Raw genomic sequence first — 25,150 nt, 5'->3', positions numbered from 1 at the left:
TTAAAATATAACAATAAATACTTTTATATTTAAAAATGCTTTTGAGCTGTTTAAGATTTTTATAATATAGATAAAAATATAATAATATATTTTATTAAAATATTTTTGAAAGATAAAGATTTTAACATAAATTCTTACATGAAAATTATAGTTATACATGTCAATATAACAAAATCTCTATCAATAGACTCACTGTCATCCAAAATTTAATCATAGGCACTAGATCATAGCAGAAATTTGTTTACATTTTTCGGCCCTAATTAAAGCACTGCACAGTTATGACGTATAGAAGTTAGAGGGGCAACAGATTTGGTGATGCTGCTATATATTTGCAGCTGTTGACATCCGACCAAAATGCTTTCTGGGATATAGAATAAAGAGCTTTAGATATCATCAGAGTGAATGTAGGTAACATTAAAGCCATTGTGTGTAAACTATAGAAGGGTTTTTAATAACCTGTCATTTGTCAGCACTGTAACACGTTAAAGTTATATTGTTAGTTATGTACAGGTTGTGCTTTGTGTCGGCACCTGTTGGCATAGGCACAGATGTTGTCAACAAGTGGGCAGTTTTTCAAAACGGCCTCCACTTTTCCCAGAGACACGTATTCTCCCGCTTGAAGCTTCACCAGGTCTTTTTTACGGTCTAACATGCAAAAACACACACACACACATATGCAAATATTAACCATATTTCATCAGATGTGTACACGAGTTTGTGCTACAGGAAGTTTCTCTTTCTCTCCCTTTTGGAGTGTATCCCGCTTTCTTAAGAGTTCTTATCGCTGCCCTTACGGGAATAAGTTCACAGCGAGATGTGTCATTTACAGGAAGTACAGGACTAACACGTTTTATCGTAAAGGAGAGGGGACTTCTATTCGCTCGCTCCTGCCAAAACGTGCTGTCTTTACGATGTTCTGGCTAATCTTTCTCACCAATAATCTTCAGACAGCCGTCTCCATGAAACTCGCCGATGTCTCCGGTGCAGAACCACCGCTGGCCTTTCTTATCCACGAAGAAGTCCTCACTGTTTTTCTGTTTGTTCTTGTAGTAACCCATGGTTACGTTGGGCCCGCCGACCAGAATCTCCCCTCGCGGACAGGGCCGGTCTGTACTGCGATATCCACCTGGATACACATTATTGCATTATGACACAAAAAGAGAGATGGGAAATGGTTTAAACTATAAAGCGCAACAGTAGGGTTCCGGAAACTCGGAGGTTATTAAGCCGCAAGTCAGTATTATTTTAGTCTTGTATGGTCAAACCTTTGACATAATGACATATGATTTGGTCCACATTGCAGCTTCTGGCCAAGAAAGAGACCATCTGGTTGACATGTAATGGGACCAATCACAGTTTTAGGACGGTTTCCATGAACAGTTGTAGTTGAAACACTAAAAATTAGCCGAAAATGTGTATAGACTGTGTATATATATATATATATATATACACACACATACACACACACACACATTTAAATGTATTAAATTGCAACGTAATCATTACAGATGTTTCATTATAAATATATTAAAATACATGACATACAAGTTTCAATATATAATTCAATATGTAATAACATATTCAATACAATTAACATATAATTCAATATATAAAAGATAATAACATACAATATATAATTCAATAATAATAATAATAATAAAGATAATATATTTTAGATTTTAGAATACCATAAATGTATACTAGTGCATCCAGCAGTATATATTTAAAAAAATAATGTATTTATAAATATGTATTTATGTCCTACTTCAGCTAATTGCATCATGTAACTATAATATATTTTTTATAATACGAAACATTCATTTAGATTCTGAAAACAGTAAGATTCAGTAAGTATAAATACATTCCTTTTAAGTATATTATTTCTGTAATAGGTTTTTAAAAATATTGCTAAAGTGTACTTCTTTTTCACAAGGGCAGTTCTGCTAATGGATATCTTAGCTAATGGTTAGTAGCTGGCAAATATTAGTTAATGGTATATATACTGTAACACATGGCCTCTCATTCTAATTTTAATTTTATAATAATACCATTATATAATGTTTGGGCCTTTTCTTCGTAATGAGAGCTGTGGATAATAATTTAATGCGTTTTCAAATAGACATTTAGTTACTGTGTATCATATACAGGACAAAGCTGATCTCTCCAGAAATAGCCGCTCAAAGTGTCTTCCTTACAAGGTCGCAAACGACCTTTAATGTTTTTTTCCACTTCCTTCTCTTTTGTTCTGCTGATCTTTCTCTCTGCGTAGCAAACCTCCAGACATATCGCCTGATGAATAGGTAAACGTCCATGACAGTGTTTTTATAAGAGCAGATATATGTGTGTGTATCACACTAACCCTCTATCCAGTCCTTCAGCTGAAATTCACAGCAAACCAGCGGAGCGCCAACTCGTCCTGTACTGTAATCCCAAACTACACACACACACACACACACACGCACAATAAGTCTATCTATTGGCTTTAATGGCACAGTTATATAATTATTTCCATTGCAAAAAAAAATAAAAATGTATTTCTTCATAAAAAAAAAAAAAAAAGTCATATTTCAGGAGTCACCATCTGCTTGGATTCCTCTGAGAACACAAACCTCAATCATTTTACAAGGCAACTGTCCTCCACAAATGTTCGTTTTAGTTTCCTCTGTGGCTACTGAGGATCAGGACATTGAGTTAGTGACCTAGTTTCATTTGGCTGGACATTTGTTAATATAATTTTCTCATTAACAGTTATTTTAAATATGTATAATCTGTTTACATATTAAAGCAGTCATATCATGATTTGTTTGGACTCTCACTTCCACAGGTTTTTCTTTGCACCAAAAAACTAAATTTATTTACATGATCATTTTCCACCCAGTTTTATTGATTAGAACAGAACGATATAGTTTTGCTTGCTTGCATTGTAAAATGTGAGCTTTATATGAGCGATGGCATACGGGAGTGCATTTTTCATGTGTATGCATTTTAATATTCAAGACTGTGTGCTTTTAACACCTGTTCTATTTACAAACTGTTCATAGAGTGAAAATGCAACAAACTTTTATGAAGCAACACAAAATAACAAAATAAACTACTTTCCCATTGTTTAAAAAAGATACCTGCCTATATCAAATAATTACCATTTGGATACACTACTGTTCAAAACTTTTGTAAAGAAGCCTCATCTGCTCATCAAGGCTGCATTTATTTGATTAAAAATAAAGTAAAAACAGTAAAATATTATTACAATTTAAAATAACGGTTTTCTATGAGAATATATTGTAAAATCTAATTTATTCATGTGATGCAAATCTGAATTTTCAACATCACTCCAGTCTTGCTGATTTGCTGCTCAAGAAACATCTGTCACTGCTATTAATGTTAAAAACAGTTGTGCTGCTTCATATTCTTGTGGAAACCATGATACATTTTCAAAGACTCTTTGATGAATAGAAATTCAAAATAAATCTTTTGTAAGATTAAAATTGTCTTTACTGTCACTTTTGATCAGTTTAATGCATCTTTGATGAACAAGAATATAAATTTCTTCTTATTGACCCCAAACTTTTGGATGCTAGTTTAGATTATGAAAATGTGCATAACAATGTTTGAAATGCTGAATGAGGGTGTGAATCTCACGCTGGCTGATGGTCCCAGCGCCACAGGTCTCTGTGAGGCCATAGCCTTGACCGACAGGACAGCAGAAGCAGATGTTCATGAACCGCTGGGTCGCGGCAGACAGAGGTGCTCCGCCAGACAACAACACCCGCAAACGGCCACCTAACAACACCCGAACCTTCCGGAAGACTAGTCTGGAGAGAGAAGGAGAATGAAGAGTTGTGAACCGGCCTTTTGGAGTGGCTAAAATTAGCAATGCCATTCAGGGATAATTCAATAATAATCAAATGACCCGTTCCTAGAATGTCTTCTTTCTTTCGAGTATCATTAAGACGACTAATTGACTTTGGCAGGTTGTTTTTGGGATATTTCAATGAACCAGTTCAAATATTTGACTCAGTGCTCCAAAAGTTACATAAGGTACATGTTTTTCATTATATTAGGCTTATATAAATAAGTCCATTTGTTCCAGTTTGAAACAATATCTGTACTTAACTTATGAGTAGCTTGTAAGTGGCAATAGAAGCTTCTCCGACACTGGGGATGTATGTGTGTATTCACGCGTCTGTCTGTCTGTCTGTCTGTGTGTGTGTGTGTGTGTGTGTGTGTGTATGAGTGAGTGTGTGTGTACTGGTTTTTGTGGTTTACGGGGACAAAATTTGTATAATAACATGGGTATGACAGAGGTATTACAATTTGAAGGTGGTTTATGAGGACACTATGTCCCCGTAAAACAAAAGGCTTAAAAAAACATACTAAATGGTGTTTTTTTTAATCTAAAAATGCAGACAGTCTCCTGTAAGGGGTAGGTTTAGGTGTAGGGTTGGTGTAGGGCAATAGCACATACAGTTTGTACAGTATAAAAACCATTACGCCTATGGAGAGTCCCCGTAAACCACTAAAACAAACGTGTGTGTGTGACGCACTTGTCACACAGTGGTGTGCTGTATCCCATCGCAAGCTGCTCCATCTTATAGTTGTAGGCCAACAGAAAGAGAGTCCTCTGAAAAACACTCATTTCCTCCACTTTCAGCATCACATTCTTGTAGATCCGATCCATTATCTCCTACAAACAGAGGCAGAGAGACATTATGTGCATATAAAAGCCTCAGACATAACTGATGACATCACTGAAGCATGAGTGGGATTTTTTTTTTGTCTCTTTGACATGGCATGTACTTTTTGTTTCCAGACAAATTAATTTCTTTTCAAAACATTAAAAATGCATTTCATACACACAACAACTGGAATGGACTGACAACCAGGTTTAAATTTCTCAATTAAAATCACTAGTTTCCTGACATCATGGAGAAACAAGTCTCATTAAAATGCTGACAGTTTTATGTAGTGTAGCGTAACATTTTATTTCTTAAAATATTTAAGAAATAAAAAACGTGAATTAAAAATCATTCTTAAATCGCGCACACACACACACATATATACATATATATATATATACAGTGGGGCAAATAAGTATTTAGTCAGCCACCAATTGTGCAAGTTCTCTCACTTAAAAAGATGAGAGAGGCCTGTAATTTTCATTATAGGTATACCTCAACTATGAGAGACAAAATGAGAAAAAAAAATCCAGAAAAATCACATTGTAGGATTTTTAAAGAATTTATTTGCAAATTATGGTGGAAAATAAGTATTTGGTCAATAACAAAATTTCATCTCAATACTTTGTTATATACCCTTTGTTGGCAATGACAGAGGTCAAACGTTTTCTGTAAGTCTTCACAAGGTTTTCACACACTGTTGCTGGTATTTTGGCCCATTCCTCCATGCAGATCTCCTCTAGAGCAGTAATGTTTTGGGGCTGTCGCTGGGCAACACGGACTTTCAACTCCTCAAAGATTTTCGATGGGGTTGAGATCTGGAGACTGGCGAGGCCACTCCAGGACCTTGAAATGCTTCTTACGAAGCCACTCCTTCGTTGCCAGGCGATGTGTTTGGGATCATTGTCATGCTGAAAGACCCAGCCACGTTTCATCTTCAATGCCCTTGCTGATGGAAGGAGGTTTTCACTCAAAATCTCACGATACATGGCCCCATTCATTCTTTCGTTTACACGGATCAGTCGTCCTGGTCCCTTTGCAGAAAAACAGCCCCAAAGCATGATGTTTCCACCCCATGCTTCACAGTAGGTATGGTGTTCTTTGGATGCAACTCAGCATTCTTTCTCCTCCAAACACGACAAGTTGAGTTTTTACCAAAAGTTCTATTTTGGTTTCATCTGACCATATGACATTCTCCCAATCCTCTTCTGGATCATCCAAATGCTCTCTAGCAAACTTCAGACGGGCGGACATGTACTGGCTTAAGCAGGGGACACGTCTGGCACTGCAGGATTTGAGTCCCTGGCGGCGCAGTGTGTTACTGATGGTAGCCTTTGTTACTTTGGTCCCAGCTCTCTGCAGGTCATTCACTAGGTCCCCGTGTGGTTCTGGGATTTTTCTCACAGTTCTTGTGATCATTTTGACCCCACGGGTGAGATCTTGCGTGGAGCCCCAGATCGAGGAGATTATCAGTGGTCTTGTATGTTTTCCATTTTCTAATAATTGCTCCCACAGTTGATTTCTTCACACCAAGCTGCTTACCTATTGCAGATTCAGTCTTCCCAGCCTGGTGCAGGTCTACAATTTTGTTTCTGGTGTCCTTTGACAGCTCTTTGGTCTTGGCCATGGTGGAGTTTGGAGTTGGACTGTTTGAGGTTGTGGACAGGTGTCTTTTATACTGATAACGAGTTCAAACAGATGCCATTAATACAGGTAACGAGTGGAAGACAGAGGAGCCTCTTAAAGAAGAAGTTACAGGTCTGTGAGAGCCAGAAATCTTGCTTGTTTGTAGGTGACCAAATACTTAATTTACCGAGGAATTTACCAATTAATTCTTTAAAAATCCTACAATGTGATTTTCTGGATTTTTTCCCCTCATTTTGTCTCTCATAGTTGAGGTTTTTGAAAATTACAGGCCTCTCTCATCTTTTTAAGTGGGAGAACTTGCACAATTGGTGGCTGACTAAATACTTTTTTGTCCCACTGTATATATACATACTTATATATTTCTATTTATAATTATTATTTTAATTGTTTTAATAGTCTGGCATAATATAATTTTTTTTTTCTTAAAATATTAAAAAAAATAATAATAATAATTTTCCCTCCAAATTCCCTCAAAGTTCAAGCACTGTGAAATTCGGTTTTATTTTTACTAAATTATGTGTTTTTCTGTATGTCTTGAATTTTTCTGGATTCCATTTTAATGGTTTAATTAAATTGAGATATTATTCAAAATTATCTAAAGTGTAATTAATTATTACAATTTATTTTATATAAATTATTTTATATATACACATATTCACCAAATCAAAGGCACTGACATATAATTGACATGCATGAGGCAAGCATAAAACAGGAAATTACATCACAAAAATGACCCCTTGACTTCACGTGGGCACAGAGCAATGACCTCTTCTCCCAGAGAGAGAAAAAAAAAAAAAAGTCTCAGAAAAGCCTTGAAGCACCATGAATATGGTAGTCATTCAGCACAACAGCACATAAAGCACCGCTGCATTACCATCTGGTATCACCACAGTATTGTTTTGCAAGGGAAGTGGACGCTGCTTCTAATTGAGTTACTGCTGACATTTTTCCACTTCACATTTCATCTCATGTGACATGGGAGGGTGGAGAAGCGCTTTCTGAGTATTTTTTCAAAGCTCCCTTATGATTCGGATGTTCTCCCACTGCTCTCAGCCACTGTGTTTATGGAAGTTTGCTGTTCTGTGTCGTTGTGATTCCACAGGGACCCTTTTGTGCAACCACACAATGACAATGTGTGTGTGTGTGTGTGTGTGTGTGTGCGCGTGTGCGCGTGCATTTACAGTGCCCTCCGGCAAAGAAAATCTAGAAATTAAACATTATTAATTGTGTATCTACAGTGTGTGAGTCACTACTTGTGTGTGTGTGTATGTGTGTGTGTGTGTCAGAAGGATATCCACACCGGGCTTTCTCACGTTCTGTTTACAGCTGTAAATCATTCCAGACAATCACATTCGCTGACATTCAACCCCAAAAGCCCAGAGAGAAACAGAGAGAGATTCAGCCTTACTGGTACTGCTGCCATTAAAGTGGGCCGCAGGACGCTAATGTCTCCTTTGCTTCCCTTCTTTATCTTGGTGGACTATAAAGTAAAAATAATGAAAATAAAAGTTTTAATTCATCTCAACACAGTTGCAAAGAAAAAGAAAGTCCCACAGCACTGCACTCCAAAAAATGCTGGGTCAAATACAACCCAGTGCTGGGTAAATATTGGACAGAACACATGCTGGGTTGTTTTCAACAGACAGTTGGGTTAAATGTTTAACCCAACCTTCTGGGCAGTAACCCAATCTCTGGGTAAAAACAACCCAATCGTATTGTATTTAACCCAGCATTTTTTAGAGTGTGTGTGTGTGTATATATATATATATATAAATTAAATAATAACACATGAATACAGGGGTTAAAGCAAAAAAAAATCTTTTGACTGAAATTTTTTTGATCCACAACCATACTTTCACACACCCAGTTTAAGAGCCGTGTTTTTCTTCTTGTAATTAGGAGCGCTTGCCCTCCTAATTTAAAAATTTAGGAGCACCTTCTAATCAATAATAAAAAATTCTGATCAAAAAAATTAGCCTTCTTAATACGAGGTGACATTTGACAAAGTGATTTACAGGGGAATTTTCTTTTTACTTTTGTAAATGCATTTTCTAATTTTATTAAATGTATGCAGTGTTTCCTCTAGGATTTTTTCCATTTGTGGTGGCAGGACTATTTCGCATGGACCACATCCCCTCCCCACCCAAGAATCACCTGCACTCAGAATTGAATTTATATTAACTAAAAAAAGAAGTGTGTCTTTGAATAATTTAGTAAATAATAAAATAAGAACAAATAAATTAATGACAATCAATAGCACAAACAAAAATAATAACAAGATACAAATTAAATTATCAGTACTTACATTTTTTCAGTTAGGTCTAACTATAATCTATTCAACTGTAAAATAACACTGTATAATGAAAGACAGCAGCAGGTTTATTTAGGCTGCTGTCTCTTTAAGACCTCATGCACGGATCTAATATGTTACACATGGCTCTATGCTTACTTTTCTTTTTAGGAGCTTTGTCCTCCTAATTTAATTAGGAGCAGCTTCTGATCAATAATCAAAAATTCTTATTAAAAAAATAGCCTTGCTAATTCGAGGTGACATTTGACAACGTGATTTACAGGGCATTTTCTTTTTTGCAATGGCATCATTTTCATAAGCTTTTTAAAATTTCTATTAAAAAAAATGTATAAGAAGTAGAATAAGACAAATAAGTTACCAATTATATGAAATTAGTATTAATAAGAAATTAATTTGTACTACAGAGGTGGCACAGAAGAACACAAAAGTGGCTTGTAGGTACATTTTCAGACGTTTAATGAGGCTCAGAGGTGGCATGAGTACAATTAAATTCATAAATTCATGTGGAGATTAATGTTTTAAATATACAATTTTGAATACAGAACGTAAATGATTTAAATAACTGAAATTATACAGTAACCCGTGTTTGCTTTTAGAGATGCGCAGCGGCTCAGCTGTTACTTTATTTAGAACTATTTTCGTTGATGATATTGATCTGTTGTATTAAATCAATAATCACATTTGCAAACTCCCTTAATTATTATTAAAAGCTGTCACTCTCCTTATCGCGATCTGTGCACATAGGTGAGAGCGCGCGAGTGATTTATCAAGACTTAAAAGCAGGTGCAAATGTGATGCATTCCGTCGGAACCTGCGGGAATGAGTAGGATTATCATTAATAGCCGCAATCCCGCGCCGAAATTCAAGTTCTGCTCTGTTCTCTGATAATAACCTGACTGTGAATGATGCGAGCGGCGTTACTGTGTTGTCAGTGAGAAGCTGCAGCCGTAGCGGGGATGATTTTTGGTGTTCCGGCAGAACAACAACAACGCGCTACATGTTTCTTTTCCCCTCATTTATCCCTAATAACTAATGGAGTGAACGCGCAGCAGTTTTTCCGTGAGCGGGAACACAAAACCCGGAGTGGATGCAGAGCGGAGTGAATACAGAACGCTTCGAGCGGAGAGAGGAACGTGCTTTCGCTCCACTCCAGGGTTTGATCACACCCCTCTCAGCAGGCTGAATACACCTCGTCTTTCCCTAATTTAAGACCTATTCAAACTAAAATTAAGAAATTTATTACACTATTTGAGAAAGGTAAGCCTATTTACGGCCTTAAAATGATGAAAAGTGCATTTAAGACATTAAAGACAGGCGGGAACCCTGCAAATGACGGAAATCTGTCGTAGACTCGCTGCCATTAACGGAAATCTGGTCGTAGACTCGCTGCCATTAACGGAAATCCGTCGTAGCGACGGAGAACTTTAATCCCTGTGAATATATAATTTGCCTATATTATTGCTTGATTGTGACATCACTGTGATGATCGTTTTGATTACACTAATCTTTGAAATCTTACAGTAACAAAAACAGTGTAGAAACAATTTTCATTCAGAATTTCCTAGTAAATTTCACAATTACAAGAAAATGGCAAGTAACATTTAAAGGGATAGTTCACCCAAAAATGAAAATTTGATGTTTATCTGCTTACCCCCAGGGCATCCAAGGTGTAGGTGACTTTGTTTCTTCAGTAGAACACAAACGAAGATTTTTAACTCAAACCGTTGCAGTCTGTCAGTCCTATAATGCAAGTCAATGGACACACAATCTTTGAGTGTAAAAAAAACATGCACAGACAAATCCAAATTAAACCCTGCGGCTCGTGACGATACATTGATGTCCTAAGAAACGAAACGATCGGTTTGTGCGAGAAACTGAACAGTATTTTTATAATTTTTTACCTCTAATACACTACCATGTCCAACTGCCCTGAGCGCATGCACGGCATCCGGTGCGTGACGTCTCTATGTGCTCTGGCGTAGTTTACGCAAGCGCCAGAAGCGATCTGTCGTGCGTATACGTCACTCATTGTTTACACAGTGCACAGAGATTGTGGGTATGACGGCTAATCAAAATGGTAATTACTTGCACTTATCCTGATTGTTCAAACCGACTTAAACCTAAAAGATTACGTTTGCTCACGCGAACTCATCTGGGAGTGTTGACTTTTCACATATTCCCAACTTCTGAGCCGTGCACGCGCTCAGGGCAGTTGGACATAGTAGTGTATTAGAGGTAAAAAATTATAAAAATACTGTTCAGTTTCTCGCACAAAATGATCGTTTCGTGTCTTAGGACATCAATGTATCGTCACGAGCCGCAGGGTTTAATTTGGATTTGTCTGTGCATGTTTTTTTTACTCTCAAAGATTGTGTGCCCATTGACTTGCATTATAGGACTGACAGACTGCAACGGTTTGAGTTAAAAATCTTTGTTTGTGTTCTACTGAAGAAACAAAGTCACCTACATCTTTCATGCCCTGGGGGTAAGCAGATAAACAACAAATTTTCATTTTTGGGTGAACTATCCCTTTAATTAAACATGACATTCTGAAGTAGAAAGACTGAAATGGTATTTTCTTATAAAATATACTCCAACAATCTTTGTATAACTTTGAAAACATAAACTGTACAATTATACAGTTTCAGCCAATGTGTTGATTTCCAGAATGTACACCGTAAATATGAACAAAACTGTGTGTTGTACCTGGTCTGCGAGTGTTTGTGGTGAAGAGTAGCCGATTCTGCAGCCGTGAGCCAAACACACCATCTCAGCGCTCAACTCCAACACGTGAGCTAGTGGAAGGTAGCCAATGTATGTGTCATCCTCACTGCAAAAACACATATCAACTGTCTGTCTTTCAGGTTTTACATTTAAAACCAGAACCATTCTTGAGCAGCAAATCAGCATATTAGAATGATTTCTGAAGGATCACGTGACACTGTGATGCCGTGTCCCAGCGTGACGACACAAAAACAATAAAACCCATTACAAACGAGGCATTTGTTGCATCCAGTGGGGACATAATTACTGATTATAAAGACTTATAGTGTCTTTTTTACGCATTGCGTTGCATCATTCTGCGTAAACATTACCATGTCTGCATTTGTGATCGGAGAACAAGCGCTACTCTACACAGCTCAAAACTCACGTTTGAATGGTCAGTGGCAAATTCTTTAAATAAGAAAACATACTTACAGGCTGTGAGTCAGAAGCGCCAGACTGTCCTTGCAAAGTTGGAATTGCCCCACTTTATAGAAACAGCTTTTAAGCACAGCTGGCAGGCTACTCCCAGGTTCAGGAAATAGTCCTCCGTAAAATGCGATGCACACACTCTAATATTTGGGTTGAACTGTTCTGGAACAGTGTTGTAAATACAACTTAACCACTGATTTCTAGTTGTGTTCTCTTTTGGAAGCCCAAACAAAGTAGTTTCGCTTTCACAACGAAACACAGAGTCTCTATGACAAGGCGGCAGCAGCAACAACACTACAGCGAGAATAAAAGTCCGCCTTCATTCATTGTGTATACATTTGGGCGGTGGTTTGCAAATCTCCCCATACCGTGACGTAGATATGTGGGGGCGTGTTTGAATGAGCTGTTTTAGGGGGGCGTGGTCGAGTCTTAACTTTTATAAAGAATATCTCTTTGGTTTTGAGACTTTAGTCTTTGCAACTTCAGGGATGAAACAGCTTGTAACACTCCACAGAGAAAGGAAAACTTGAAATTGCATCATATGACCCCTTTAAATTTCACATTATTACTGTTTTGTTTTACTGTATTTTTGATCAAATAAATGCAGCTTTGGTGAGCAGAAAACACTTTAATAAGAAAATATTGTAAGAAAACATTAAAAGATCTTACCAATTGCAAACAAAATTTACAGGAAGAGCATACTTGCATCCAAATTGTTAATAATTTATAGCAAAATGTCTTTCCAAACAATAGGAAAGTAGCTTATTATGTTTTACATTTTAGTTGCATTTTCACTGTATTTTCTTGCTGAGTTCACAAGATTGTAAAAACAGCACACAAATGTTATGTATAAAATATACATGTCAGCACCGCGGCTGAGGGTGAGCTGAGTACGGCTTGTGAACAGTGCCACATTCTCGAGTTTGGCCCAGGGAGGGCCACAGATCCCAAGTCCAGCTCTTCATCTCCTGAGTCTCCTTTGTCTCTGCTGGTCCCAGCCAGCTCCGTTCCTCCAGAGCGCCCTCCAGTGCCCGCCCCCTGAAAGCATCCTCCAGAGCCCGCGCCTCCAGAGCGCCCTCCAGTGCCTGCTCCTCGAAAGTGTCCTCCAGAGCCCACGCCTCCAGTGTTGGCTCCCGTTCCTGAGTTCAGCCCTGGAAGCCTAGAGGCTCACAAAAGCCCACCCTCCCACCCGCTCCTGCCTCCTCCACAGCTGTTGTCTGGCAGCCCCCCTACTCGCCCTCAGCCCCCTATCTGTTCGGTGCGAACCCCACAGGACTGCCATCCTCCAGTGTCGCCGGGGCTGGAGTATCCCTCACTTCCGTCTCCAGCCTCCGAAGCCCGGACTCCGCCTCAGCCCGTCGACCCGTCAGCTCCACCATGGCTCCTAGCTCCCTCCTCTCCGCCGTGGCCCATCAATCCACTGGCTCTGCCGGGCTCCCTCGTCCCTCCGGCTCCGCCTTGGTCTGGTGTCGACCATCCTGCGCCTCGGGACTCCACTTCTCCGGCTGTGCCTCGTCCCTCCGTCAGGCTCCTCCATCCCTTCGGCGCCTCCTCAGTCCTCTGTCGCTCCAGCTCCACCGCGGCCCTCTGGATCCCCGCCTCGGTCGCCGGCAACATCTGCTCTGCTTGGGCCCTCCGGATCCTCCCCTTCCTCTGCGGCGCTCCTCCACCACCTGCTCCGCCACCGTTGGTCGGCACCCTGGAGTCGGCGGCCATCCCTCCTCCATGGCTCCTCCCTCCGCCGGCTCCACCGTGGGCCGTCATCATGGCTGTGGCCTGGGTCCTGCTGGACTCCTCCTGCTCCGGGTCCCTTCTGTCTCCTCCCTGGCTCCTCCCTCCTTCATCACCTCCCTGGTCTCTGTCAGCTGGCCCCCTCCCGGGTGTCCGTCCTCCTCCTGAGCCGCCTCCCCATGTTGTATCTACGGTGTGAGGACGCACCTTCCGGGAGGGGGCGTATTATCAGTATTATGGACCTGTCTGTGTTGTGTTTTGCTCCCCATGTGTTCCGTGACCCAGTTTCTCCCCAGTCTGATTGTTTATTTGAATCCAGGTGTGTCTCGTCTTCCTCCCTGATTTTCCTGTCTTTATAAGCCCCAGTCCTTTCAGTTAGTGTTTGTCAGTCCTTGAATGTCTTCCTTGCCCGTGCTTTGTGTTTCCCTGTTGGATATTAAAGACTCTCGTTTTGATAATTCCTCGTCTCCTCGTTCCTGGCTTCAAGGGTGATTCCTGGCTTCCTCCAGGGTGATTCCTGGCTTCCTGCAGGGTGATATGGCCCACAGCCATATCACCCTACAGCCCAAGACCGGTTGCCCATGGAAGCTAAGCAGGGCTGAGCCTGGTCAGTACCTGGATGGGAGACCTCCTGGGAAAACTAGGTAGCTGTTGGTAGAGGTGTTAGTGAGACCAGCAGGGGGTGCTCACCCTGTGGTCTGTGTGGGTCCTAACGCCCCAGTATAGTGATGGGGACACTATACTGTCAAAAGAACACCGTCTTTCGGATGAGACGTTAAACCGAGGTCCTGACTCTCTGTGGTCATTAAAAATCCCATGACACTCATCGTAAAGAGTAGGGGTGTCCTGGCCAAATTCCTGCCACTGGCCCTTGTCAATCATGGCCTCCTAATAATCCCCATCCACTTGATTGGCTCTATTTCTCTCTCCTCTCCACCTGTAGCTGGTGTGTGGTGAGCGCACTGGCGCCGTTGTCCTGTGGCTGCCGTCGCATCATCCAAGTGGATGCTGCACACTGGTGGTGGTTGAGGAGAGACCCCCCACATGATTGTAAAGCGCTTTGGGTGTATAGCAATACACAATAAAAGCGCTATATAAATGCTTCATTCCTTCGGTGTCTCCTGGTATTGTGACAATACATGACATATATAACATGCAGTGCGTGGCAAAGAAATCCCCACAGACCCATAATTGTCACAGTTTTTTTCTTGCTTTCTGTTTGTTATCCACTGGGAATGACTGGTTTTCTAGGAAACACTGATAAACATACGATATCCACAAACACATTATTGAATGACGACAGACGACAGATGGCAGGATGTTAGCATGTACAGTATGTGTGGATGTGTTTCATACCCGAGGTTGGGAATCCTCTCGGCCATGCCGGTGATTCCAGCAATAATATTACTGTGAGAGATCATGACTCCTTTTGGCACGCCGGTGGACCCGCTGGTGTACATGATCACAGCCACATCAGACGCACACGGAGGCCGTCTCTGCCTTGACGCTGTGGACAGAATATCAGGCAGAAGTTACTAGAAATTACTAAATTACATTATATTAAATATTAAGGGACTACTGTATTAATCACTAGCAATTCAGTTTGAACTGATTATATCTAGTGAATGCTTCACTGTGACAGAACAGTGCTTTGATCTCCTGAATGCTTATTTGTGACATCATAGAGCAGTGCTTTGATCTCATAGTTGTGCAATTTTGAAATCATAGTTTCATTGTGACATCACAGAGCTTCTTTACTTCGTTTACCTTCAAAAACTTATAGCAAAAGTAAAAATACATGGATGAAAACAAAATCTGATTTCCATGTTTTATTCAGAATCTACTCAGTTTTTAATATATTAATACACAGTTCCCACACCCTTTGACAGATTGATTTCCATGACTTTTTTAATTTGTGATTCATTTTTAAACCTCAAAATGTATTTTATAGAGATTTCAGGCCAATTAAAATAACTAGAAATATGTACATACACAAAACACAATTTTAGGATGTTATTCATTTCTATGAATTTTCCAGCCATGGAAAAATCACAATATTCAGTCAGATTTTTTTGCTTTTTGTTTTTAATGCCATGCCAGCTTCTATGGCTATTTTTAAGGTGAAAACATACAAGCAATACAAATAAAAAAATCTATGTATAAAACAAATTATGTTATTTATATTTTTGTTTTATATAGAAATTAAAGATATTTAAGACAGAAATATTATGACCCAATAAAATAAGCTCTGATCTGTTTTCCTAAAGGAATAGATCATACAAAAATAAAACTTTCAATGTTATGTGGAAAAAAAGGAGATGTTTTCTGTACAATGAAAGCATATTAAATGAAAACTGAACTACTTTAAAGATACCTTTATGGTGCTTTTGTTATTTTTCTTCAGTTTGCAGGAAGAGCTGCATAAACTTTTATGGCTTACGGATGAAGTTATTTTAGTAATTTTGCTGTGCTTTTGTCATTTTTATTTATTTTTCTATATTTTCTTTAAATATTTTTTAAGTGTTTAAATTTTTGTTTTTTACATTTTTTAACCACAGTACTTCAGCTAGGTTTTTTTTATTTTAATCTGTTGCCATGCCAACATTTCTCATTTTTATTTTTCAAACAATTTAAGTTTTTTTTTTTTTTCAGCTTTATTTCAAGTAATGAAAACAAAACAAATTTAGTTTTAGTTAATAGCAATAATGGTTTAGTACAACAGTAAATGAAGGCAAATTGTGCTACTATTTGGCAAAACACCCAAAACATTGAAGATGAGGGGAGGATCAGTTGTAAACTTTAATTAATAGTTGTTTAAAGTACATTGATAAGACTATTAAAGTAAAATATTGTGTGTATGTATGAATGAATGAATGAATGAATAAGATAAGAACAGGAAGTGGGCGCCGGATGTCAGCAGCAGAACAGAACGTTTTAGCTTTGAAAACCAAAGTGCCATTTAAGCTGTTCCAAGTTTTCAGAACCATAAATGTGGAACATGGGAATTCGAGTGTGTACATTTGTGTGTTTTGAGGCACAACGTGATTTAGCATTAGCATGCTGACACAGAACAGAGCGAATGTCATGTCGAGCCGAAGGAGGAAGATCAGCTGGATGTCATGTGAAGTCTGTGGTAGTGTGAGAAAACATGACCCGACACACACACATACACACTATCCAGTGTGTAAACGACTACTACTACCAGCTGTTGAGGGTCAGTCCTGCTTCACAGAGAGCTATAATGGAGGAAGTAAACGGCAGAGTGAAAGAGTCAGGGACGCCCTCGACCCTGGCCTTAATTTGACACAGATGGAGGATTTCTCATTCACATGACCTGAAGCGACCTCAAACACACACACACACACACACACACGTCTGGTTTGCTATCCTTGTGGGGACTCTCCATAGGCGTAATGCTTTTTCTACTGTACAGACCGTATATTCTATCGTCCTACACCAACCCTACACCTAAACCTACCCCTTACAGTAAACTTGCTGCATTTTTAGATTTTCAAAAAACTTAATTCTGTGTGATTTATTAGCTTGTTTACCCGTGGGGACCTCAATTTAGGTCCCCACCGTGACACGAGTCCCCACGAGTCTGTGTGTATTCATGTTTAAGTCCCCACCTGAATAGAAAAACAGGTGTACACACACACACACACACACAAGTACCATTCTCAGGATGGGCCCCCAGCCTCTTCACAGCCGCCATGCTGTGGACACTGATGCCTCGTGGGTATTCAGAGCCACTCTTGAGTTTATCGTCCACAACGATGATGTGTCGCAATCTTGGCACGTCTAGCAAAATATTCTGTGTCAAAATACAAGCAGAAAAACATTATTGCATGTATTTAACTGATGCATTTCAAAGCAAAATATAATATTCAGTAGGATATTCAATATTTTGAATTGAAAAAAATATTACACAATATTTTTATTTTTTTTATTTTTGATTAAATAAATGTAGCATTGGTGAGCAGAAGAGTCTTTTTTCAAAAACGTAAAAAAAAACAAAAACAAAAACGTAATTATTCCAAACGTAACACTTTCAAACTGTGGTGTATATTTTCAGTTATATTAGATGATAGATAGGTCTGCTTTTTGAGTGTTTGTTTACCTTGAGTTTGGTTTCCAGAAGTTCTTTGCTGGTGATGATGTGAGAAACTTCAGCTTCATTGAGTCCATGAGCAATAGCAGGACCACCCAGAGTAGAGTAAAGAGTGACCACTGTAAAACACACATACATCTGTATAGGTCTTATAAAAAACATAGTATATATAAAAACACTGTGTGTGTGCGTGTATACTAATAATATATATATATATATATATATACACACACACACACACACACACATACAGGTGCTGGTCATATAATTAGAATATCATCAAAAAGTTTATTTATTTCACTAATTTCATTCAAAAAGTGAAACTTGTATATTATATTCATTCATTACACACAGACTGATATATTTCAAATGTTTATTTCTTTTAATTTTGATGATTAGAGCTTACAGCTCATGAAAGTCAAAAATCAGTATCTCAAAATATTAGAATATTACTTAAGACCAATACAAAGAAAGGATTTTTAGAAATCTTGACCAACTGAAAAGTATGAAAATGAAAAGTATGAGCATTTACAGCACTCAATACTTAGTTGGGGCTCCTTTTGCCTGAATTACTGCAGCAATGCGGCGTGGCATGGAGTCGATCAGTCTGTGGCACTGCTCAGGTGTTATGAGAGCCCAGGTTGCTCTGATAGTGGCCTTCAGCTCATCTGCATTGTTGGGTCTGGTGTCTCTCATCTTCCTCTTGACAATACCCCACAGATTCTCTCTGGGGTTCAGGTCAGGCGAGTTTGCTGGCCAATCAAGCACAGTAACACTATGGTCATTGAACCAGCTTTTGGTACCTATGGCAGTGTGGGCAGGTGCCAAGTCCTGCTGCATAAAGCTTGTCAACAGAAGGAAGCATGAAGTGCTCTAAAATTTCCTGGTAGATGGCTGCGTTGACTGTGGACTTCAGAAAACACAGTGGACCAACACCAGCAGATGACATGGCAGCCCAAATCATCACAGACTGTGGAAACTTCACACTGGACTTCAAGCAACATGGATTCTGTGCCTCTCCACTCTTCCTTCAGATTCTGGGACCTTGATTTCCAAATGAAATGCAAAATTTACTTTCATCTGAAAAGAGGACTTTGGACCACTGAGAAACAGTCCAGTTCTTTTTCTCCACAGCCCAGGTAAGACGCTTCTGACGTTGTCTCTGGTTCAGAAGTGGCTTGGTAGCCCTTTTCCTGAAGACGTCTGAGCGTGGTGACTCTTGATGCACTGACTCCAGCTTCAGTTCTCTCCTTGTGAAGCTCTCCCAAGTGTTTGAATCGGCTTTGCTTGACTGTATTCTCAAGCTTGCGGTCATCCCTGTTGCATGTGCACCTTTTCCTACCCAAATTCTTCCTTCCAGTCAACTTTGCATTTAATATGCTTTGATACAGCACTCTGTAAACAGCCACACCTTTCAGTAATGACCTTCTGTGACTTACCCTCTTTGTGGAGGGTGTCAATGTTCGTCTTCTGGATCATTGCCAAGTCAGCAGTCTTCCCCATTATTGTGGTTTCAAAGAACAAGAGATACCCAGAATTTATACTGTAGGGATGGTCATTTATTCAAACTCAAATGTAAATATTCTAATATTTTGAGATACTGATTTTTGACTTTCATGAGCTGTAAGCTCTAATCATCAAAATTAAAAGAAATAAACATTTGAAATATATCAGTCTGTGTGTAATGAATGAATATAATATACAAGTTTCACTTTTTGAATGAAATTAGTAAAATAAATAAACTTTTTGATGATATTCTAATTATATGACCAGCACCTGTGTGTTATACAGTGAGGAAAATAAGTATTTGAACACCCTGCTATTTTGCAAGTTCTCCCACTTAGAAATCATGGAGGGGTCTGAAATTGTCATCGTAGGTGCATGTCCACTGTGAGAGACATAATCTAAAAAAAAAAATCCAGAAATCACAATGTATGATTTTTTAACTATTTATTTGTATGATACAGCTGCAAATAAGTATTTGAACACCTGAACATCTTATCTAGATCAGTCAGGTTTCTGGCCTGTCGCTGAGAAACACGGAGTTTGAGCTCCCTCCAAAGATTCTCTATTGGGTTTAGGTCTGGAGACTGGCTAGGCCACGCCAGAACCTTGATATGCTTCTTACAGAGCCACTCCTTGGTTATCCTGGCTGTGTGCTTCGGGTCATTGTCATGTTGGAAGACCCAGCCTCGACCCATCTTCAATGCTCTAACTGAGGGAAGGAGGTTGTTCCCCAAAATCTCGCAATACATGGCCCCGGTCATCCTCTCCTTAATACAGTGCAGTCGCCCTGTCCCATGTGCAGAAAAACACCCCCAAAGCATGATGCTACCACCCCCATGCTTCACAGTAGGGATGGTGTTCTTGGGATGGTACTCATCATTCTTCTTCCTCCAAACACGTTTTATATATAAACACGTACATATATATATGTACACATACACATACACATTAGGGGTGGGAATCTTTAGGCACTTCACGATCCGATTCTGATTGTGGGAGTCACGATTCCGATTCCAAAAAGATTCTTGATCTACATTTTTTCCCTCAATTAATTCTTCTGCTGTGCAAATACATCTTTACAACTTTACATTTTCCCCAAAATTGCAGTTTTTATGCTTTTTGTTTATAGTTGGAATCTCTATGTCAGTACTGCTATCTTAAAAGTAGAGGTGTGAATCTTCACTGGTTTCACGATTCAATTCAATTACGATTATCATTATCAACTCAATATCACAAAGCGTCACATTCTCAGTTTTCAATATTACTACACACGGCTATATTTTCATATAAGTTTTATATCAAATTTATTTTGTGCAAAATGTTTTTTTATTTTTTTATTATACAAGAAAGCTACTTTTTTTTTTTTTTTTTTTTTAATTACTTATTTAAAATAAGTGTTCTTTAAGTATCTGAAAGTTTACAGACAATAGTTATGGGTTTTTCTTTTTTCTTCAGCATTATTGCCATTTGATTATTACTGATGAGATCATAGACAGTGGCAGTTAAGTGCATTTAACCGCAATTCAGCCACATCCAGAAAAATGACTCACTGATTTCTATTTAATTGCCAAGAAATAAGGAACTTTACGCTGTGGCAGTGAACTTTGAATGTTTACATACACTCATGCTGGTGGAGCATTCCTCTTTCCTCTCTATAGAGATTTTTTACTTTATTTTTCAATTTAAATGTCAACAGAAAAAACACTTAAGTAAGATGGATGACATATAAAAGCCTCTTTCTTTTAATTGCCTATTTTTATCCCACAATTCTGACTTTTTCATGCAATTGTGTTTCTCTCTCAAATCTAATTCACAATTATGCTTATATATATATATATATATATATATATATATTACACACACATACATGCAAACACACACTTATTATAATTTTTTATTTTTTTTTTATCCTGTGAACTTCCATAATGATGTCAGTTACTCTCTCCTTACTTTAAAAAAATTGTAAAATTAAAAAGGCATGGTATAACAAAATATAAAAACAAACAGCATTTATTTTAATGTTTTCAAATTTAACTGATTTAATATTAATTCATTTACAACAAATACCGTAAAAACAGCAATATTGTGAAATATTATTAAAATAACTGTTTTGTACTTTAATATATTGCAAAATGTAATTTATTCCTGTGATGCAAAACTGAATTTTCAGCATCATTACTCCAGTCTTCAGTGTCACATGACACTTCAGTAATCATTCTAATATGCTAATTTGCTGCTCAATTATTGCCAATTTTTATTAATTATTAATATTAGTTCTTATTTTTTTGTTATATTATGTTGAAAACGGTCGTGTTTGCTTAATGTTTTTACTGTCACTTTTGATCAGTTTAATGCATGAATAAAAGCATTAATTTATTTGAAAAAATATGTACTTTTGAGAGATATATATATATATATATATATATATATATATATATACACACACATACATACACACACGTATGTATAAATATGCACTCAATTTTTTTTTCGTGGATGCTGTTGTGTAACTGTGTCAGTTATCAGTAGTAACAGCACACATGGCTGTGAAAGTTCAGGACGAGGGCAAACAAGCACAAGTCAGAACACACACACACACACACACACACACACAGTACATGACTCTAATCATACACACATGAATAAACATTCATATAGATATACACGCTGCACACACAGTTCTGCATATGACAAACACACATGAAACACACATTCACTTTCTCGCTCATACAAACACAAACACACACATGCGGCCATACTGAGAACACAGGGGGTCGGCGAGCTGAGATCTGTGACATCATCAGTCTGCGTCACTGCCTGAGGGCGTGACACTTCAGCCGTGAGAGACAAACAGTGAGGAGATCGCCACGGAAACATCAACACACACACACACACACACACACACACACACACACACGATGATAAGCTTAAATGTGTATGTGTGAGAGCACACGCACACACACATCTGACATAAACATTAACATAACCACGTGACAAAATGCATATTTGCAACACATAAAATATGAACACAGTCACTCTCTCCAACACACACACACACACACACACACACGCACACTTAGGCCTGATGACAACAAGTACGTGAGCATCTGATGTTGACAGAAACACCAGAGTGCAGAAGTCAGCCAAAGAGACACAGACGTCTGGTGAGTGTGTCAGTGAATTTATGTGACGGACATGAGGAGGTGAATCTCATGAAAATATGTCTCCAAAAAAATAAAAAATATAAAATAACAAAAAAATAAAATAAAACTAATAAATATAATAAACTAATACATGAAACAAAGTGGAAAAATATATATATTTTTTACAATTAAATTTTTTATAAAATTATTATAATTAAATATTATATAGATAGATATACAGGTACATAGATATATACATATACATTGTTATTTATTTATTTATAAAGAATTGTGATGTTATTTTATATATTTTAATTTATTTTTACACTTTATTATTATATTTGTAATATAATTATATAATACTAATTATAAATTGTTTACTATTATAATTTACATATATTATAATAATTTAATAATATTATAATTAATAATTAATAATCTACTATACATTAGGGCTGTGTATCACCAATAAAGTCACCATACGATACAGGACTGTACTGAATTTCACCTCAGAAGAATTTAGTAAAACAGCTGTTTATTAAACACTGCATACTATAGGGCCAATGCTAACTAGTGATGCACGATCATGATTTTTCATGCCCGATTCCGATACCGATTTTTTACAAGCAAACCGGCCGATTCCGATACCGATTTTTTTAATCAAAGCAACAAACAAGATAGAATGAAAGTATACATAAACAAGATGTTTATTTGGTAGGCTATTTAACAGGCCAAACTGGGTTTTGGCTATTGAAAATAACTGTAACCATCTGAAATTAACAGCAGTAACTGCACAGTAAGTAGGTTACATTCAATACAAACACAGGTACTGACAAAAGCATTTAGCTTTTGTTTTTAAATTGGGTTGAATCTATAAACTGGCCTTAAATGAATACATTAACTGTAACCATGTAATTTTAAAGGTAACAACTGCATAGTTCCACAATCCAAACAGCACAATCAAAACACATTCAACACTTCAAACAAAGATGTTACTTAATCAGCATTCAGCATTTGTTTTCATTTTTAAATTTGGTATAAAAGAAAAAAAGGTATTTACCAGTGAAACTAAATAAAAACAAAGTTGGCTATATGAATATATTATTCCAAAATGTTAAATCAAATAATGTTTAGTGCAATGAGTAAAACAAAGATGCTACAGCAGGTGCTTTTTAAATCAAATTAAGTCAATGTAATTTTAAGGTAAAATAAAAAATAGGCCTAATCATCCTATATCTTACAGAACCGATGTTTACTTCTGGCTTTTCAAAAGTGTATAAGAGTTCTTCTTTACAAAAACAAGCATTTCAGCTTTGTCACAAGTTAGTCTGTTTCGTTTCTCATCCAACACGTGAGAAGCTGAGCTGAACAAATGTTCACTGTCTATGCTTGTGCAGGGCGCGGACAGGTACACTCGCGCAACTTCAGCGAGCACAAGAAAGCGGCTCTTATTTATCCGCGAATTAACTTGTCCTTTGCAGACATTGCAGATTGCAATCTTCATGTCCTGCGCACAGATTTCGAAATACTTCCACACAAATTATATGTTCGCGAATGACTAGGCCTACAAATGTAGTCTGTGCACGCGGGCGCATTTCCGGAATTTATGGCCGGTCAACCGGTGCATCCCTAATGCTAACTATTGGCAGAGCAGGCAGTTGACGTCTGCATTATGAAGGGCCTCTATAACGGTACCATAGTACAATATAGGTAATGGCATTTGTATCATGTTTACATTGGGCACTCCCCACCAGGTACAATATTCTGATTGCTTGCATCTTGTTTTTAAGCCCATAAATAATAATAATAATGTACTCATTCTAATAAATTTATATTGTAATGTACTCATATTAATATATTTAAAAAATCATCTTAACATTGCTGGTAGGTTATCATTGCACAAATGAACGCACTCTCTACATTTAAAAAATAAATATAAGAATTAGAAGAGTTCTAAACTAATGCACCGTCATCACTGTATCTAACGCACAGACTCACACAGATCACGTTGCGGCCGCACACAGACATTCAGCAACACAAACTTTTTAGCGCTGCCCTGCAATTTTATCAATAAAATAGCTTAATCGCTCAAGAGCTATATTATCTTTCTCAAGGAGCTGGTAACATTGTTTCTAAAGGAACAGTTGTTGAATATTGAAGCGGAGATCGCTAAACTGCAAGCTAACCGGTGTTTTCAAAAAGCAAGCGCGTGGAGAGAGAGCGCGTGCACATGGTTGCCAGATTGACAAAACTAAGTAATACACTTAGCAGATATTTCCGTATTGCTCAAGTGGGAAGCTCTGTTTTGGGGACTTCGTCTCTTTATATCAGGCAACCCAGTTGTGTTCCTCTGCGGCCAGATAAAACCTTGTTGTGGCCTATATATTAGGCTCCATTCATTATTTTTTAGAAACCTCGCACTTTTCTACTCCATTTTATACTGTGTTCTTGTATTCAAATTCAGTCCACTGCTGCACACGTGCCAAAATATCAATACAGAGACAGCTGTATTTATTTTGGCCCATTCCTCCATGCAGATCTCCTCTAGAGCAGTAATGTTTTGGGGCTGTCGCTGGGCAACACGGACTTTCAACTCCCTCCAAAGATTTTTGATGGGGTTGAGATCTGGAGATTGGCTAGGCCACTCCAGGACCTTGAAATGCTTCTTACGAAGCCACTCCTTCGTTGCCCGGGCGGTGTGTTTGGGATCATTGTCATGCTGAAAGACCCAGCCACGTTTCATCTTCAATGCCCTTGCTGATGGAAGGAGGTTTTCACTCAAAATCTCACGATACATGGCCCCATTCATTCTTTCGTTTACACGGATCAG

General features: G+C 38.2%; 1 protein-coding gene across 3 annotated transcripts in view; it reads right to left on the bottom strand.

The window, feature by feature from the left end:
• acsl3a (acyl-CoA synthetase long chain family member 3a) overlaps positions 1 to 25,150 on the bottom strand; it is a 46,305-nt gene that overhangs the window by 6,000 nt on the left and 15,155 nt on the right. For 2 of the 3 annotated variants that reach the window (XM_058799807.1, XM_058799806.1), the window contains exons 4-13: positions 17,681 to 17,790; positions 17,236 to 17,374; positions 14,917 to 15,067; positions 11,341 to 11,464; positions 7,732 to 7,803; positions 4,545 to 4,684; positions 3,640 to 3,812; positions 2,360 to 2,434; positions 935 to 1,126; positions 531 to 645 (exon numbers count right to left, since the gene is read on the bottom strand). In XM_058799807.1, the coding sequence (XP_058655790.1) occupies positions 531 to 645; positions 935 to 1,126; positions 2,360 to 2,434; positions 3,640 to 3,812; positions 4,545 to 4,684; positions 7,732 to 7,803; positions 11,341 to 11,464; positions 14,917 to 15,067; positions 17,236 to 17,374; positions 17,681 to 17,790 (1,291 nt within the window). The remainder of the gene's footprint in view (positions 1 to 530; positions 646 to 934; positions 1,127 to 2,359; positions 2,435 to 3,639; positions 3,813 to 4,544; positions 4,685 to 7,731; positions 7,804 to 11,340; positions 11,465 to 14,916; positions 15,068 to 17,235; positions 17,375 to 17,680; positions 17,791 to 25,150) is intronic. The other variant, XM_058799808.1, reaches the window with a different exon arrangement.

Source organism: Onychostoma macrolepis, chromosome 15 (assembly GCF_012432095.1).
Source record: "Onychostoma macrolepis isolate SWU-2019 chromosome 15, ASM1243209v1, whole genome shotgun sequence".
NCBI lineage: Eukaryota > Metazoa > Chordata > Actinopteri > Cypriniformes > Cyprinidae > Onychostoma > Onychostoma macrolepis.
Note: the sequence above shows the minus strand (reverse complement) of the source record. Positions and strands in the feature narration are given on the sequence as shown.